At 42.5% G+C, this 17,820-nt stretch overlaps 1 protein-coding gene across 10 annotated transcripts in view; it reads left to right on the forward strand.

The window, feature by feature from the left end:
- Window positions 1-17,820, forward strand: part of sif (still life) — a 91,424-nt gene that overhangs the window by 4,404 nt on the left and 69,200 nt on the right. For 5 of the 10 annotated variants that reach the window (XM_070208553.1, XM_032435347.2, XM_032435348.2 and 2 more), the window contains 8 exons: window positions 519-717; window positions 1,113-1,259; window positions 1,626-1,912; window positions 2,013-2,374; window positions 2,444-2,904; window positions 4,202-4,370; window positions 4,435-4,683; window positions 4,746-4,875. In XM_070208553.1, coding sequence (XP_070064654.1) covers window positions 519-717; window positions 1,113-1,259; window positions 1,626-1,912; window positions 2,013-2,374; window positions 2,444-2,904; window positions 4,202-4,370; window positions 4,435-4,683; window positions 4,746-4,875 — 2,004 coding nt within the window. Of the gene's footprint in view, window positions 1-503; window positions 718-1,112; window positions 1,260-1,625; window positions 1,913-2,012; window positions 2,375-2,443; window positions 2,905-3,932; window positions 3,990-4,201; window positions 4,371-4,434; window positions 4,684-4,745; window positions 4,876-17,820 lie in introns of all 10 variants that reach the window. The other 5 variants (XM_070208554.1, XM_032435346.2, XM_032435332.2 and 2 more) reach the window with 4 other exon arrangements.

Below are 17,820 nucleotides of genomic sequence, written 5' to 3' on the forward strand. Positions count from 1 at the left end.
GAGTTAACAGTTCAATGGTTGCTTCCAGAATCAAATAAAATTAGAACTAAATGCGCCTAGCGCAGAGATTAGCTCTTTAAAGCACACCCTGCTTAAACGAATGCACTCTTAAGGCTTCATAAACTTAACTAAACTCTAACTACTAACTAACTAATGCTTGTATGTGTATGTTTGTCTACTTCACTTTACTAACTATCTATTTCTATATTTAAACTAAAATATATATATATGTGTATAATCTGACTCAAGGCTTGAGCATGATGTCTAGTAATACTATGCACTCTTCTTATAGTTCTCTAAGTCCTCTAAATCGCACACTAAGCAACAGCTACAAATTTCGCCAAGTCACACGGCTTGTGCCAGTTACATAGATGCAGATCTATATACATGTAGATCTATATCGAGATATATAGACAGTTAATGAGAGAAGAATTTCGAAAGCAGTGAAAGCAGAAACCGCACACACAGAACCTTGTAATCCCAATCAACTAACCTAATGATAGTGCGACGTTTTACAGTCGCCTTCTTTCAAATTTTCACGAAAGGCCTCGTCGAGCTACTCCCTGAAACTGGATCCGCCGGGCAAGGGCAAGGTCAAGGCCAAGCGAAAGCCGCTCAGCACTCCCGCGTCGCCGTCGCGCGTGCGCCAAGAGCCCCAATGCACCTGCATGTCCGCCGAGCAGTATGCGCGCCTGAGAACCGATCCACGTGTTAGAGGTGAGAGAACAAACCAATCCAAAAAATAAAACCAAAACAACCAAACCAAACTCAGCCAGATCAAACTATAAGCAAATCGGTTAAGTCAATAAGTTGGCGAGCGTTTCGACTCGTACTACCCACTTTTTGTTTGCGCCTCTTTTGCTTTACGTTTCCAGTTTTTTCTTTAACCTTACGCGACAGCCTCTGACATTTATTTTCTTTTTTGGAGAGGGCATAAGAAGCCTTTATAGATCTTCTGGTTTACCGTTTGATTTACGCTTAGCACAAGTCTGTTCATGTAATACAATGGACCCCCACTCGTATACCCCCAATATACAGCTAAACGCAACTTAGCAATTAGGCGCCAAGACCACCGCATCCCCCATCAAATCTCATCGCCATACTCATTGCAGGTTCATCCACTTTGCCGCGTAATGTCGGCTCCCACAGAATCACCGATGTCGATGGCCAGCAGCAGGGCAAGGTTGTAAGCGCCGTGAGCAGCACCTCGCTATATGATAACGTGGCCAGCGGTGGGCCGGGCGTGGCCCAAGGAGGCGGTAAGTTCCATAGATTATTTAAAAGATTTATAAACAGTTTGTAACATACAAAATATATAAATAGAGCATACGATCAAGTGTTAAATCTGAACTGGCCTGTGATCTTTAATTTCCAACTCTAGGCTCAGAGCCAACAAAAATTTTAAAATACGAAAGTCTAAAGTTTAAATTTGTTTAACGGTTATATATCGATTATCGGAAAAAACTATTGACTTTCATGCAACTGGCGTGCACTGGAAAACGCTGCACAAAGAAAGCTTCAACAGTTTGCTTGCAACTGTGCAACATATGTTGCATGCTCTGATTGGACATACGATCCACTATAATTGTTTTTAATCTCTCTCTGGCGCTCCCTCTAATTCGCAGATACCTTACAACGTCAGCTCAAGGGGCAAGATGGCAATATGGTGGCCAATGCGGGCGTCAATACCAATACGCCGGGCGTGATTGTGACTGGCGTGGGTAGCGGCTCGGACATGTGCTCACAGAATCATGTGGGCTCACAGGTGGGCTCAGACGATGCCGGCGCCTGTCATATGGACATGGATATGCCCAAGAGCGAGGGCACACAGGTTGGGGGCGGACTGCATCAGAGTGTGGGCACCTCTACCAAATCAACAGGCACACGCACCAAGGATTTCAACGATGATATGGTAAGCTGAGTGCATCTGGGCACGCTAACTAGCCGGCACATGGCGCACCTGCCTGGATTGTCTGTTCTAACCACCAACTCTTTGTGTTTCGCCCATAAAGACACGCGACGCACACTCGCACGATATGCACCACCAGCACAACGTAATCAACAACAATACACGACGCAAGACCAAGAGCACCGAGGACATGAACGTCGATACGAGCACACTAAAGCGCATGCTAAAGCCGATGCCCAGCACCGAGAGCCCCGTCACGTCGCCGGAGATGGGCCGACGTCGTTACAACTACTACAATGCGAATGGGGCCCAGACATTGGGACCACAGCACATGCATCAGCACGGCATGGGCATGGGCATGGGCGGGGGCGGTGGTGGCGGTGGCGGCCATCACGTCATGAACAACAATACATTGGGTCGCGGCAGCGGCAGCGGCAGTCAGTCTTCGCGCTTCTCCGGCTCGAGGTGAGTTCTGTTACTTGCGCATTTTGCTGTCAACCTGGTTGTTAAACAATTTTTGCTTGGACTTGACAGATCTTCGCATGAAATTGGTCGCGGTTATCCGCCGCGCAATCTATATTTGGAATTGGAGCGGGAGCGTGAGCGTAGCTGCATTGAGGGCTCGCCGCCGTCAGATAATGTGATGTTCGATAATCAATGCTATGCGACCACGCCCAGCTCCAGCAATGGCAACTCCGATCAGGATCAATCGTATGGCCAGCAGCAGCAGCAACAACAGCAGCCGCATCCACAGCAGCTATCGCATCAGCCGCATCCACCGCATCCGCCGCATCCACAGCAGCGTGCATCGCGCCATCAGCATCATCAACATCAGCAGGCACCGAATGTGACGCCCACGCCGGGCAGTCCCACCTCGCGTCTGCTCATGGAGTACGAGATGCATTTGCGTAATACGCTGGCCAAGGGCATGGACGCCGAGTCCTACAGCCTGCACACCTTTGAGGCACTGCTCTCCCAAAGCATGGAGAATCTGGGTGAGTTGCTCGCATAGCCAGCCGCCGAACGCCTACATTTTAGTTTGGGTTTCGTTTGGGTTTCGCTTTTGGTTCACATTCGGTTTTGCTAAAACTTGTAGCTAATTTAGTTATCTAAACTTTTCGTTCTCGTTGTTGTTGTAGCTGAACATTTCGTCTTCTTCTTATTATCCACACCCTCCTACTACTTGTCTATTATTTTATTGCGGCCCCTTTCTAATCGAATTTTTAATTAGCTTGAGCTCTAGTGCGGTTTGTGCCCTCGTCAATGTCTCGAATCAAGTCAAACAACGCTCGCATTTCATGTAACACCTGCGTTTGCTAATGGGGCTTTTGGTATATGTACCTTTAGTTAGTTGCTGATAATCTGATTAATGTGAGTTGCCTTTCGTTGGGGTATTTCGCAAAAATGCAGATAAGCTGGTAATGGAATTTCTGTGGAAATCAGAATGTATTTTTAAGCAAATACTTAAAGCATCTAGAGAGTTTTCGAGAGAAGTTTTCATAAGAAAAATCCATCCATGTAGCGTAAAGCGGCTAAAATTGTTTAAGGCAGAATGAAAAGATTTAAGCAGATAATGCCAGCACAATTGACTATCTAATAGCCTGCTTTCTTCGGGAAGATTTAGTCAACTTTTAATTCGGTAAGGGAAGTGCTTGAAAGCATTAGCCTTAGCTTATTGCCTTAAAATCAATTAATGCCAAAACAAACACTTAGATTGCCTATAAATGTCATGCAGTAATTTTCTGAACTTTATTTCCTAATTCTTAGTGTGATTTATTCATTTTGCAATCATAAAAACTATCTTTATCTCTCTCTTAATAACAATTAAAATAATTAAAACTTAAATGCTATCCATACATATCACAAAATGCTCATCATGCGCCTCGCACACAATAACCACAACAACTGTCACACCACGTACCATCAATATAAAAACAACAACAATAATAACAACAACAATATCAACAACATCACTATCAAATATAACAACAACAATAACTACCACAACAACAACTATCATCAGAATTCGCTGAAAGCCTACCAGGATCAACACAGCGCAGCCCATATCCACTACGTAGGCGTAAGTAGTACCATTGAATGCACGTCTCTAAACTAATTCAGTGTCTTAAACTATCCTCAATGTAATCCAGAAGATCCTTGCGCCCATTCGCCGCTCAATTATAGAGATCTGAAATGCATTTGCCTGCCTGTGTCATGCTTTTCAAATTAGCTTTGAAGTCCAATAATAACCAAATGAAATTAATTTAATTGTATTCTTGTTTTTCGATGCAGCCAATGCCAAGTCGTCAACCTTGCCGCTGCCCCCACATCGCCCCCTATCCACCATACGCGATAAGGAACGCGATCGTGACCGGGATGGCTACTACAGCGATCGCAATGAGCTAATACGCGAACGTGAACGCGAAAGAGATCGCGGCTATTTATCCGATCATAATGCCAGGTAAATATCACATCTTCATTATCGTTTGCAATCTAATTTCAATTCGTTCCATTCTACTTAACAGTTTCTCGAACTCGCGTTGTGCCAGCTGCATTGGCGAATCGGCACGCGCTCAGTGGTTCCGTCATTCGGATGGCTGGCGCTCGGGCAGCTCAACAATTGGCTCTGGTTCAGGGCATGGCATGATGACCCAACAAATGATCGGCTCGGGGCACAAGCGTTCGCCCTGGGATTCGCTGCCATCGCTGCGCCAGGACAGCAGCCTCAATGACTCCGGCTATAAGAGTGCACGTGCCGATTCCTTGGAGCAACGGTAATAATCTATTTTGCTTATAATGTATTGTATATTACATAGGCATTATTTTCGTCTTACAGTGCGGAGTTTATACGTCAGGATAGTTTGCGCTCTGAGTATTTGAGTGATCGTGAATCACGCTATGGAATTGTACAGCAGGCCTCCATTGAGAGCACCGATTCGCGCATGTGTTATCTCACATCGTCCGAGGTGAGTGTTAGATTTTAAGAACAAATAGAAAAGTTTAATTATTTTCTTAAAACAATTCATAAAATCCATCTGGTTTCCGTTCAAGTTTAAGAAATCAAGATATTCGGCCAATCGTAGTTAAAGTTTTATTCCTAGCATTAATAATCCTTTCTAATCTTCTCATTACAACTTTTATTCCTAGTATAAGCAATCCTTGTTAATCTTCCCATTACATTTACCGCAGTCCTTATAGAATTTTTTACTGCTACCCAAATCACAAATCGAACGCAGTTCATCGGCCTGTTGATTGCCTTCCATCGCTCCAAGCCTTGTCATAAAACTCTTCCATCAAGTTTTCAATGTACTCAAAAGTCGTAAGCTTTTTTATAAATACCAATTTAATTCGCATAAACCATTGTGACAGAGCGCTTCATTTCTGGCGCAGTAGCAATTGCCTGCCACGTAATGGCACAAAATCCATCGTAAGACCCAACCCACATGCAGCTTCTGTAAAGTGGAGTCTGCCAATTCATTCCCCTCGCAGCCGCTGCCCTCCCTGCCTGACAGCACTCGAGAAGGCAACTGTATGCTCTGCTCTATTTATAGGCACCGGGGCCAGGCAACTGGGTCAACTGTTACAGAACCTTTACTGCCGCTGTTAGCGCTTAACAGTGTCATGTTAGTTAACAGTCGTGTTCCTAGTTAACAGTAGCAAGTATCGTAAATTTGTATAGCAATTAACACAGCATCCAACTGTAATTTTGTACAAGTCTGTGTGTGTGTGTGTGTGAGTATTGCAGAAGCGTAAGAAATATATGCATTCACATTCTATATATGTATGTGAATTTGTATTTGTGCACACAATGCATTCGCTAAAAAAATAAATAAAATAAAATGAGGAGGAGGGAAAGTCAACTGGCGCATTTGGCTGGGCAACATAAATGATATTTATAGTTGCAGCCCAAACTGACCCAGTTTTGCCTTGATTAAAAACAAACTGCCAGGCAAGGCACACTCACACACACACACACACACAGTTGCAGGCACACACTCCTAAGCAAACACAGTTGCAAGCAGGCCCCCCGAAAAAACAAAAGAGGAAAAACTTTCTCTTTTGCAACTCCCTCAGCTAGCAGCCTTGTCAACGTCAACGTTGCTGTTGATGATGTTTATAATCATGATGATGATGATGATGATGATGATTATGCTAATGATGACCGTGTTGATAATGTGCATGTGCTTTCTGCCTGCATATAAGATTGTTGTGCAGCCGCTCAACGCTTTTGTCTGCTTTTTCGCCTTGGACTCTGGGCACGACCCGGCTTGTCAAGCCGGCTAATGCTAACTGTGTGTGAGTGTGGGCGTGGCATGCATAATGCATGTGAGGCATGTAATGTGCATACTTGTGGCACGCTTAAAGCCAATTTTGATCTCTTTGCCTTGACACTAATGAGTCGCAGCAGAAAAGATGTCGCCGCGTCCACTTGCACTGCACTCACGCATCATTGGGCATCAGCAGCAGCAGCAACAGCGGCAGCAGCACAGGCTCACACACACACAGAGACAGAAGCTATGCGCTGTTAATTGCAATAAACTTCCATTGTTACACTGACACATAATCCAAGCGTACAGCCCGCCCCCACTGCTTACTATACCCAAACTAACGGCTTTTCCAGCATTCTTAAAGCGGCGCATGCGCTTTAAGCAGTTAGCGCTCTTTGGTCGCACTCTTGTGTGCGCTTTCGCTCACGCGGGCGCTCTCGCTCTCTGCGTCGCAGCTTTCGCATCACTTCCAAGCAGCGCTGCTGCTGCGACTGTTAAGACTTCCAGCTGCGAAAGCTTCAATTGCGTTCGCTACGCTTCGCTCCGCTTGCCGCTGTCATTGCTGCTGCTATTTTGCTAGTGTTGCGCTAACTTTTGCTCTGTCGTTTTATAATCAACTCACAATTTCGCATGTGTGTGAGTGTGTGTGTGCGTGCGTGCGTGTGTTTGCCATTTTGCAATTAAACAATTACCAAATAATAATCAACAAAATTTAACAATAATTAAACCACTGCCATTGTGTTGAAAAATTTGAGCAGCGCTCGCAAAAGCAAACAACTGTGAAAAATTGTGTATAAAAAATTTTTGTTGTTTTAAAATTCACGAGCAGCTTCCGTCGCGGCAGTAACTGCAATTTTCTCTCTGTATGTGTTTTTTGTAACGCTTGCGTGCGTGTGTGCCTGTGTGTATGGTTAGCGTGTGTTGAGTAGCGCTCAAAAGTATGCAACGTGTGGAAAAATTCGCTTTATTGCAATTTTGCTGAAATACCAGAAACAACAGGAGCAGCAGCCAAACACAATATTCAACAACAATAAAACCCACGACAATAAAAACAGCAACAACAACAACATGAAATAGAAGAACGCAACGCGCACGTTAAGCAAGTAAATGTCAATAAAACCCCTCACCACACTCCTCCTACACCCTCACAAAAAAAAAAGAAGTCAGGCATAATAAATAAAGCAAAACATGAGCACAGAAGCCTAAATCTAACCCTGTTGTTTGTGTGTCCCTCTCTAAGTGTGTGTGTGTGTGTGTGTGTGTGTGTGTGTGCGGGGCTTTGCTGTGTCATTTTATGCCAAGCTAAGATTAAATGCTTTGTTAATCTCTCATAAGACACAAGCAGTGCCTAAGCAGCGGTCCAAAATTAAAGCAACTCAAGCGATTCTCGTAGCACTCAAGCGTGCGTATTTGTGTATCTGTGTGTGGGCGTTCTTCTATATGTTTGTGTGTGTGTGTGTGTGTCTTTGCGACAATAATAATAAAGCTGGCAATCAAATTTGCTGCCAGATTGTCGCACGCTGCGTTTGCATTTAGCATTTAAAACGAAGAGCACGCGGCGTATACGCAATGTGCACAATTCACAGCCAACTGCGACCAAAAAAAAAAAAACGTTTTCGATTAGGCTACGACAAACATTAAACAAAACAAATCCAATAACGATTAGCAAATGTCTAAAAAACAGCGCAGCCTTAATGAAAAAAGCAGAAAATGTCGCTGGCAAATGCGATTAGCATCACGTTTACCCCTTTTGCGGCACGTGCACAGCAGCTATGTGTGTGCGTGTGTGTGTCTGTCTGTGTGTGCGTATTTCGATGTTGTGTTTTGATAAGCCAGCAAGTTTGTATTCACAATGAGGCCGGTGTTTGTATGGCTGCATCTACCTTTGGCACATGAAAACTGTCTCTTGCACACGCGAATTGTTAGCTTATTTTGTTGCCGGACTCTGCAGTTGGTTAAACTCTTTAAGTCGGCATTAAGCTTCTGTGTATCAACGACAAATTAAGCTTTTAACTGATAAATCTGGTTGTTAACTTTTAGCTTGTGGTAGGTTCTGCTTGAGACACTGCAACTTAGCCTTTTGTGTATTATCAATGGGCAGTAAACTAGTTCCTTGAATTGGATTCTATATTCGAAAAGCTTACCAGAATCTAGAGACTCTTAGATATGAAGAAGGATTATATGTATTTATCTCTCTGTTGCCTTGTGGCCTTGGCATCTAAATCCATGCCAAAACTGTTTTCAAGACATTTGCAAATGAACCTCTGGCTTACCATGACATAATATTTGTTTCAAAATTCTGAATATAGATAGATTCTCCACATTAAATGAAATGAATGTGTTTTATTTCCTCATCAGTTTCTCAATTCTATCAGCTGCTCCCGCAATATGTATATGTTTTCTTATATTGATTGCTTACAGTCAATTCAATTTGCATATTATTCCCAACCAATTCGTTGAATATACCTCATTAATGTGCCTTCTACAGGTCCATCATAGTTAGTGTGCACTGTAGTCTTTAAAAGAGAGCGCAAACAAAGCTGCGAGTGCTGTTTAAATAATGTAAGTCGGGTTGCACCTTAACAGAACGCTAAAAGCTTTCAAAAAGCTTTCGTGCACACCTGCACTCTGTTAAGTAACCGCGGCTGGCAAGCACTTGAATCCGCTGCGCCATGTTCGGGGACTTAAAAGCTTTGCCTTGTCCACCGGATGTGGCCGGGAGGCAAGTAGCCTACGTTTCTGTTAACAGACTGACAAGCTGCTGTAATGGAAACTTGCCAATGTGGGCGATGCACGTCCCCTCTTTATATCTCTGCTCTCCCGTCCCTAAGCCCTCTTCCCACCCTCCCCATCTCTTTCATGTTGTATATGTGATTGCGAGCTGAAATTCGTAACTAAATTGCAAATTTTTGACGCAATTTGTGTGCAGTTTATTAGGGCCAAAACGTAGGCAACTGTTTTATGAGCTTTTATATAGGTCCTTGTTAAATTTGATACCTGTCAAAGTTATCGCAAATTTTGCACAGCCTGACAGCAAAAGTCTGACAGCAGCTGTAATTGAAGACTTTTTAGTATCGATTACAAGACTTTCATTATGCTAATTGAGCGTCGTTAATTCATAAGCTATTTATCTTAATTGGTTTAAAAGGTGTATAATAATGCGAGTATTTACAATATCTATAAATAAATAATATACATCATTATTCACTCGGCCTCTCTCTCACTCTCTCTCACTCTCCCTCTCTATCTCTCTCTCTCTCTCTGGGGGACGACTATAAAATATTGTGCAAAGACAGCTTTCGGGCCAAGAATGATCAATCAAATTGATTAATTACCGAAAAACGTTTTAAATATGAGCCAAAATACATTAATTTATGTGGTCGAATAACAAAAAAAAAAAAACAAGAAAAGACAAAATATGCCGCGACTTTCATTAGATGAGCAAATGCAGATAAGAAATGAAGATGGGACCAAAACCAAAGTTTGACACCTACGCGAGGCTTAAGCCACTTAGCGTAAGGACCTTTTTATTTTCCATACCCAGTGTACAATAAATGTTTGCATGAGGGTAACATGAGCATGGGAATGTGAGTTCTTGTGAAAAGACGGCAGGATACAAAAGCCTGATTGGCTTGTCTAGTTTGACTATGATAGGGTTTCATCTTCAACAACTTGTATATTACCTTCGATCTCAGAGGCATTGAAAAGCTAGAGTCGCAAACTTATTGAAGTATTCTCAAAATAAAACTCTTGTTAGTTCTGCTTCTTTCTTCTTGCTCGAGCTCTGTATAAATGTAAACATCCTTGGGGAAAATCCTTAAGAATCGTTTATAGGGTACTCCTTCGACTAGCACCTTTCGCTTTCTCTCTTTCATTTTTTTTGTGGTTTAGTTAGCAGCTGCAACTTTGTCACTTTGGCCACGTTCATTAGCCGTGACAAGCGTGAACCTTTTTGTTTGAGTGTTTTATCATAGATGTTGCTTCAATTGTGAGCAGCTTCCTTTTTTAATTTGTTTAAATTTCAGTTTCGCACCTTTTTCAACGTCTGCTCCTTTTCTTTTTTTTTTTTTTTGGTCTTTTGAGAAACAGCGAAACCCGCTGATATCATTAGGTTAAATTGACGAACGCGCTGCCAAACAGCTGAGCTTGCCCGCGTCCCAAAGGCGAGAGCTGAAAAACAAAAGCGCAACTTTTTACCCACACACAATCTGTGTGTGTGGGAGTATGTGTGTGTGTGTGTGTGTGTGTAAGGGACTGGCGCTGAAAAAAAGCGACGCTAAATCATTTGGCACGAAGCGTTTCAAGCAAATTGACGCCACGACTAAAAGGAATATCTCGAGAGCTGTGCAGACGTGGAAATTACAATTTGGCTACAGAGTTTTTGCCCCGGCCCCGGCCCCGGCCCGGCGACTTGTCGCGTCCGCTTTGCTGCTTTGCTGACATTCCCACTGACATTTCAATAAGTGAAGAAACTAATTTTTGTGCTGCAACACAACAACAACAATAGCAACAACTGCAACAAGCAGCAGCAGCAGCAGCAGCAGCAGCAACGAGCCAGCAGACGCGCAAAAAAGTTTCTTAGCAGTTTCTCATCTCAACTTGTGCAACTATCGTCCTTATATCCTTTATTTTTTTTTACTGAACAAGCGAGAGGGTATAAAAAAAAACGGCAATATTAATTTGCAGCGAGTGCATTAAGGCGTGAGTGGGCGGGGTCGCTGCCTCGTGGCAGCTGTCAGCGAAAGTTCGACGTGTACGTGGACAGTTGTCCAAGTATTTGACACAAAAATAACAGTTTTTCCTACACTTTTGCCTTTGCGCTTTCCGTGTGTGTATGTGTGTGTGTGTGTGTCTTTTTTAGAGCTGACCAAACGAGAGTTTTGTGCAACTATTACACGTATTTCAGTTACCAACTTGACTTGCCCCCTCTGCTAATATCCCTTTGCAGCAGCTTCTGCTGCTTTGGCAATATGAATTGCTAAAAGTGCAACCCCACGCCCCACTCCCTGCCCCTGCCCCTGCCCCTGCCCCCGCCCCCGCCAATCCCCGTTGAGTTCTTGTCAATGCTGAAACGAGTCACCATTTCGCAGCGCGCTGCCAAAGCCATTGCCTTGAATTCACTTTTCGATAATTCCTTTTGCTTTTTCTATTTTTTTATATCCTTTTTCGAACTGCCCCAAAATGACAGTCGTATGTAACACACATGAACCATTCCGTGCCAGGCTGGGCGTGGCACTGCGGTCAGCTCAGCATGTGTGTGTGTGTGTGTGTGAGTCTGTCTGTGTGCCACAGATTTGCTGGTTTGCCTTTGGCCGCAGGCTTATGAAACTTAAGCGCATTGCAATGCATTTCATTGCGGCCTCTTCAAGTTGCCAAGCATTTTTGGGGCTCAGTTTCAAATGCAGTTTATGCCCAGCAAAGTTTTGCGGCCAACTGTAAGTCCTGTGATGTATGAGAGATCCTCGTTCCCCCTTTTTTTTTATTCGCACCCTTCAGCCTTCATAGGCTGCAATATTGGATAAAAACTGCGAGCTGGGTAATATATTGCCAGAGCCGACAGTAAGTTGCATATGTGGACTGAGTTTAATGTGTTTTTCTCTTATTTTGTCTACTTTCTTTTTTTTTTTGGGTCTGCTTAAAATGAACTTACTGAAAGTTTTTAGCTTAAGGTATGCTGTGTATTCACTGTACTTAATTTTCTTGTGTCTGAAGTTGGATTTTATGTGCAAAGTATGTTTAGCTTCCAAATTTTAAATAAACTTGGACAAACTCTTAAGAGTTTTAAATTTTAATTATAAGAATTCTCGTTAGGAAAACTGGGAATACTCAAAAGTTTGCCTAGAAGATTTTTTTTGGACAATTTGCATGGTTCCCTACATTTTAAGACTAACGATAGTGTGATAATACTATCGAAAATGCTTGTATATTAATATTATCGATATTTTTCTGTGGGATATTTATTGCCAGCTCGGAAAAACCTTAATTAGTTTTAATAGTTTAATAGCAAGATATCTTTTCCAGGCAAATAAGGGAGACTCAGCACGTTCTGTAGAAGAAGTTTGATTAGTTAGTCTTCTTAGTTTCCTACACGTGCAGACTATCGATAGTTTAATAAACCTATCGAAATGTTTGAATATTTATAATATCGCTCTGGTCCATAGTTAAACATTTTGTTGGCGTTGACAAAATTCTGAGAGTTGTTTACTTGAATTGTTAGAAATCTTGTCAGGAAACCAATGTCTTACTCGACATTGTTTAATTGACTCGTTTTTAAGATATCGAAAATGCTTGTATATCAAATTTGTTGATGCTTTTCATAGCAACATTTATTTGAGCCAACTGCCTATTAAAATTTAATTTGACTGACAAAAAACTATTTAATAGTAATGCAAGCAATGCGTTTATATAAAAGAGGACTCTGATATAACAAATCCTTGTTAAATTGATATATATTTAAATGCAGCTGAATTCTCGGCTGCGTCGTTAAGTGATAACGGCTTTAACGTATATTTTAAGCACTTCAATTACTTGGCAAATAGTCGGAGCCGTTACAGGCCCCATTCCAAACTTGATTACCATTACCAGCTCTCTTGTGGTAGATTTTAAAATGCTTACACAACTTTTCACTCAGAGCGCCCGAGTTTCAGAGTTTCAGTTGAAGTGCAAACAAAACTTTCATGCCTTTAAACAAAAACAAAGAAGAAATCGTCACGAACTTCAATTCAACTCGGTTGAAAATCAGTGACTGTTCCTTTAATCAGATGCCTTCGAACGAGTTGCCTTTAAGCAAATTACACAAATATAGTCATAATCAAGCCTCTACAAAAGCCTGCTGCAAATGAATGAAATTGCTGAATACAAGAATGCCAAACCAGGCGTATGACAGACGCGACAGACGCCAGTCGAGAAATGGAATGGAATGTGCCAACACAGTTGGCGCATTCATTTCAATTGTAGACTGCGCGCCAGGAGCATCGCCCGGGACGGGGACAGGGGCAGAGCCAGGGGCGGGGCTCTGAAGTGTCTGAGTAGCAGACGATGAAAACCAGCGACAGGCAGTTAAAGTAAGCTGGCAAAGAACACACTTAAGTCAAAACTGAAACTGTGCCCCGAAATGGAAAAAACTCAATTCGAGATGACAATCTACCAGGAAAAAATACGTCAAATGTTACAAAAGCCCAAAACATCAATGACAAACATTTTAACAATTGAACAAACTGACTGTGTGTGTGTGCATGAGTGTGAGTGTCTGTATGTGTGTGTGTTGGTGTGGGGCAAACACATCATTTTCCTTTCTTTGGCCTCACACGAGTTGCAAATCAAGTTAGCATGAATATAAAAAAGAGGTGCGGGAGCCGGGCTGCTTACAGGAAGGCAAAAAAAACGCAAATGGCAAATGGCTGGCTTGTTTCGTTCCGCCTTTTGACTCGCCGCTCCTTGATTTCTTCCTTCCGCCACAGATGCCGCGTAACGGCGTGTAAGTCTTACCCTAACCGAAAATAAAGTGGAATTGCGCTGCCAAAAAGCCTTTGCCAACTTTTACTACACACACTCTTTTCTCTGCCCATTTTTAATACTCTTTTGAGATACAACTCAGCTAAACTGTGGTCGGTATATCCTTATAAATATTTGGGATTTTATAAGAACTATCTATGCTCAGCTTAACAGATCCAAGTTATGACAAACTCTGAATTTTTAAAGAAATTTAAAGAAAAATTGTATTTAATTGCAGTCTACCTTGTAGCTTGCATAATCTTCCAGCTAATTAAAGGGAATCTAGTAGTCGCATGCTGCGCATAGCTTATGCTTTTTCGCACCTTTGTCAAAAGTCATAAAAAATAATAAAATGTGCGAACACACAACTACAACAGCAACAACAACAACAAGAACAACATTAAGCAGAAGTCAGAGGCAAGCCGAATCCGAATACGAATCCGTGTTGCTCACATGAGCGCACCCAAATATGAAGACCATATAACCCCCTGGCCCTACACCCTTGCAGCGTGTAGCACACTCCTCCCTCCCTCCACACTTGCGCAGCTCCTTCAATACAGTTGTAAGGGCGCGTGTTGAGTTCCTTTTGCATTTTGTATGTAAATGTAAATGTCGTTTGGCATTCGCGCATTTTAAGCTTGTGCCTGGCAACCGTGCGTAGGCCGCCGGGGACGGCGCTGGGGCTGGGGCTGGGGCAGGGGCAGGGTCTGTAGCGGGGCGTGGCAGGCTTTTACCTTTAGTCCTCATTTTGGCACCTTGGCACTTTCGGCGCCTGGTAATTGGCATGTGTTCAGCATTTTTGTACATTTCGCACAGTTTGCAAGATCTGAACGCGACACGCCCATAAAGGAGAGAGCACAACGAAGGGGGCAAGCGGCAGCGCAGCTTTGTAACTTGTCGGATTACGTGGCACGTTTGGCAGCCAAAAGATATGAATATAATTAAATGTAACAACTACATTTTTACCTCTTATAAGGCAATGTTTAAATTGAGGCGCAGCCTCTGAGCTGTCTTCCCCCCAAGTGTTTATGGGCCAAGCCGAAAGCGGCGTAAAGCCATCAACTGAATTGCCAGCACGGCCGGAAAGGCGGCGCATAAAACCCAACTGCCAATCGTATTATGTGCGTACTTTCTTGTTGTTGGTCAACAATTAAGGCAATGACAAGCTAAGATTAGTCCAAAGTTGCAAATTAACTTCTTTTTTTTTCTGTGCTGCTGAGATTAAATTTTAAACTTTATGCGTCGACCTGAGTTTCTTAATTTGGCCGGACGTAAAACAATGAAAATTCCAGCTATAAAACACAAAAGAAACTAACGAAAAAGGTACACACAACAAAAATAAAAACAATTCTAATTTGGCAAATCAAATAACAAAGTCAAATTGAGTTTTAACTCTAAATGACAATGACGCAAGCTGGAAGCAAAGTTTTTGAATAGCTTAAGCAGCAAACAGTGAGCGCTGAATATTGTGGAAGCCTGAAGCTTTAAATAAAAAAGAAATCGCTGGTTCGATTCACGGCTTGAAACAGCCGATGTCTTCTTTGCCACCGTCTTGAACTCGTTTCTTTCTTAATTTATGTGCAAAATGTGAAGGAAACTATTTAATTTTATATTTACAATCGCCCGTTGTACTGAGAATATTGCAAGCCTTAAATATTTTCATATACAAGATGCGGGCTAAATTTGAGCTGTGCCCAAATTTGCCAGCCACCAAAAGTTGGTTCAAATAATGCAAAGTTTGGGACCAAGTTACTTATGCTAAGAGGCTGAATCTTCCTCAAAAGTGTTGCATATATATTTTTAGTTCTTTTAACTAAAACCCCTCGTCATAAGTTTCTGCTGCAGATTGTTTAGTTGTCTTAATATTAATTTATTAAGTTTGTTTTGGCATACAAACAGATGAAAAACAATTTCTCAAACTTTGCCATCGTTCTTTTAAACAACTAATCTTAAAGTGCACTTGCAATAAATGTGTTGCCTACTTTTTGGGGCAGCCAAAAGAATTATGCCAATTGACCATTTTACAGTTCTGTTAAATTTTGCATATAAATTCACAATGAATTGGCAATAAATCATCTATATACAACAAAAATATTCATTTGAAAATAGTTGAATAAACAAATTTATTTGATCTCTCTTTCTTTCAGGTAAGTTTCAGTGCAATTTGCTTTTGTTTTCTTGAACTGTTTGCACAGTGCGGGTAAGTATTTATAGCATATCTATATATATATATATATATTGAATTTGCACAATTTTGGTATTTATGAGGCCACTGAAAATGTTGCTAATTTATGGCTGAAACTTGGCCACGACACCTCAAAGCAAAGCCAATAACAAAGTTGGTTATTTATATAAATGCGACTGTATCTCTTATAGCCCCTTGCTCTCTTTCTCTCTCCCCTTTATCTCCGTCTCCCCTTCTCTTTGTCTGTCTGTCTGCGGATATCCGCATGCAAGCCATAACTCAATAAAGCATTGTCCAGAGCCAAAGCCATGGAAGTGGCAGCATAAAACAAAGGCAAAGGCAATAGCAAAGGACAAACGACCAAAACTAAAACCCAGCAACACCAACAGTCAAAGATACAATCGAAATGCAGTAACAACATGCGATAGCCAGCACTGACAGGGCGGTTTACAGGGCGGGGAAGCGAAAAAAAAAAAAAAATAAATAAAAGAGTAGACAGATTAGAAGAATAAACAAAGCCCTGGGCATGACTGTGGTCCAACCGGGCGACTGCCCGACTGGATGCGCACTGGCCTCCGACTGTCATTGGGGCCAAGAAATAAACATTAACTGTAATTTAGTGGGGCATTGTGCTTAAGCGTTGAGTCGACTCGACTCGAATCGCCACGACTCGACTAGACTCGAGATTCGCACTCGCAGCGCTCTCAAATTATGGCCCATTGTAAGAGGCAGCGAATCATTACCCCCGACCCATGCTGGCCCGTTCGACGCACAGCTAGTTCAAGTTACACTAGGCGTTTCGTGCTGGTCAAAACGCTGCAGAAAGTCTCGATGTGAAGGCAATTGTTATGTTGCCTTTGCCTTCATGGGCAAGTGCTCAGTTTTCACATCGGCCAACAATTAGCTGGCAGCAGCAGCTGGCAAATCTACAGATACACAGGCAAAGCATGTATATAGATATAAATAATAAGCTAACACAAATAGGCAAGGGCAGAAGCCTTCACAATAATCGACAACAATAAAAATGATGTTGTGCCCACCGCCTCGCAATCTTTATGAATATTGCAAAGCTTTTAAATCTGCTTAAAACGAACCGAACTAGAAAAAGGGTCGGCAATTTCTTGATTACCACTCACAAGAATAATGTTAAGTAGATGAAAAAATATGGTAGCTGCAAGTCATGCCAGTCAGCTGACCAGTTACTAAACATATTTAATGCTCAATCATTGCAACAGACTTCTGGGCAATTAACTAGAAACGTGTCTGTTAAATGTAAATGTTAATGCGAGCAGCCTAGCAGCTGTTAGCTAACAGCTGGCGGCAGAGCCAACAACAAGTGAAAGGCCCGCCAAAATGCTCTTAAGTGCAAAGCAAACTAAAGCAAAGCAAACGCCCTCTGCGCAAACGTTACTCACCACACACACACACACACACACGGACAGACGCACACACGCACACACCAACGAGACGCGTGGTGAGCGTGTCTGCTTTGGGGCCTGGCCCCGAACCGCCAATGGCAATAACATGGCTTTATTTGGCTTATAAATTGTTCGACGCCGTCTGCAGCTCATGAACTTTACTCATAATTCAACACCTAACAGCAACACCTACAACCCTCAGCAACAACTGAGCGCAAAAAAATAAAACGCACACAAAATAATAATAATAATAATAATAAAAAAAACCTTTTTCAAATTAAACTTTGCACTCTGACCACTTGATGATGCCACCAAGCGGGGCAACAACAACAACAACAACAACAACAGAACAGAACAGAACAGAAACAACGCCTCGGGCTGCAAAATGAAAGCAGGCGCAAAAGCTGTGCCTGATATCCACTCGACAGGCAGCAGTCCACAAGCCGCACCCCGCATTGTCTGCCCCCTCGGCTGGCCCTTTATTGCAGCTAAACAATTTTCATAGCCTATCAGCGAGCGGGCAGCGGGCATCGGCAAGTTGGCAAC

Source organism: Drosophila virilis, chromosome 3, assembly GCF_030788295.1.
Source record: "Drosophila virilis strain 15010-1051.87 chromosome 3, Dvir_AGI_RSII-ME, whole genome shotgun sequence".
Classification (NCBI taxonomy): Eukaryota; Metazoa; Arthropoda; class Insecta; order Diptera; family Drosophilidae; genus Drosophila; species Drosophila virilis.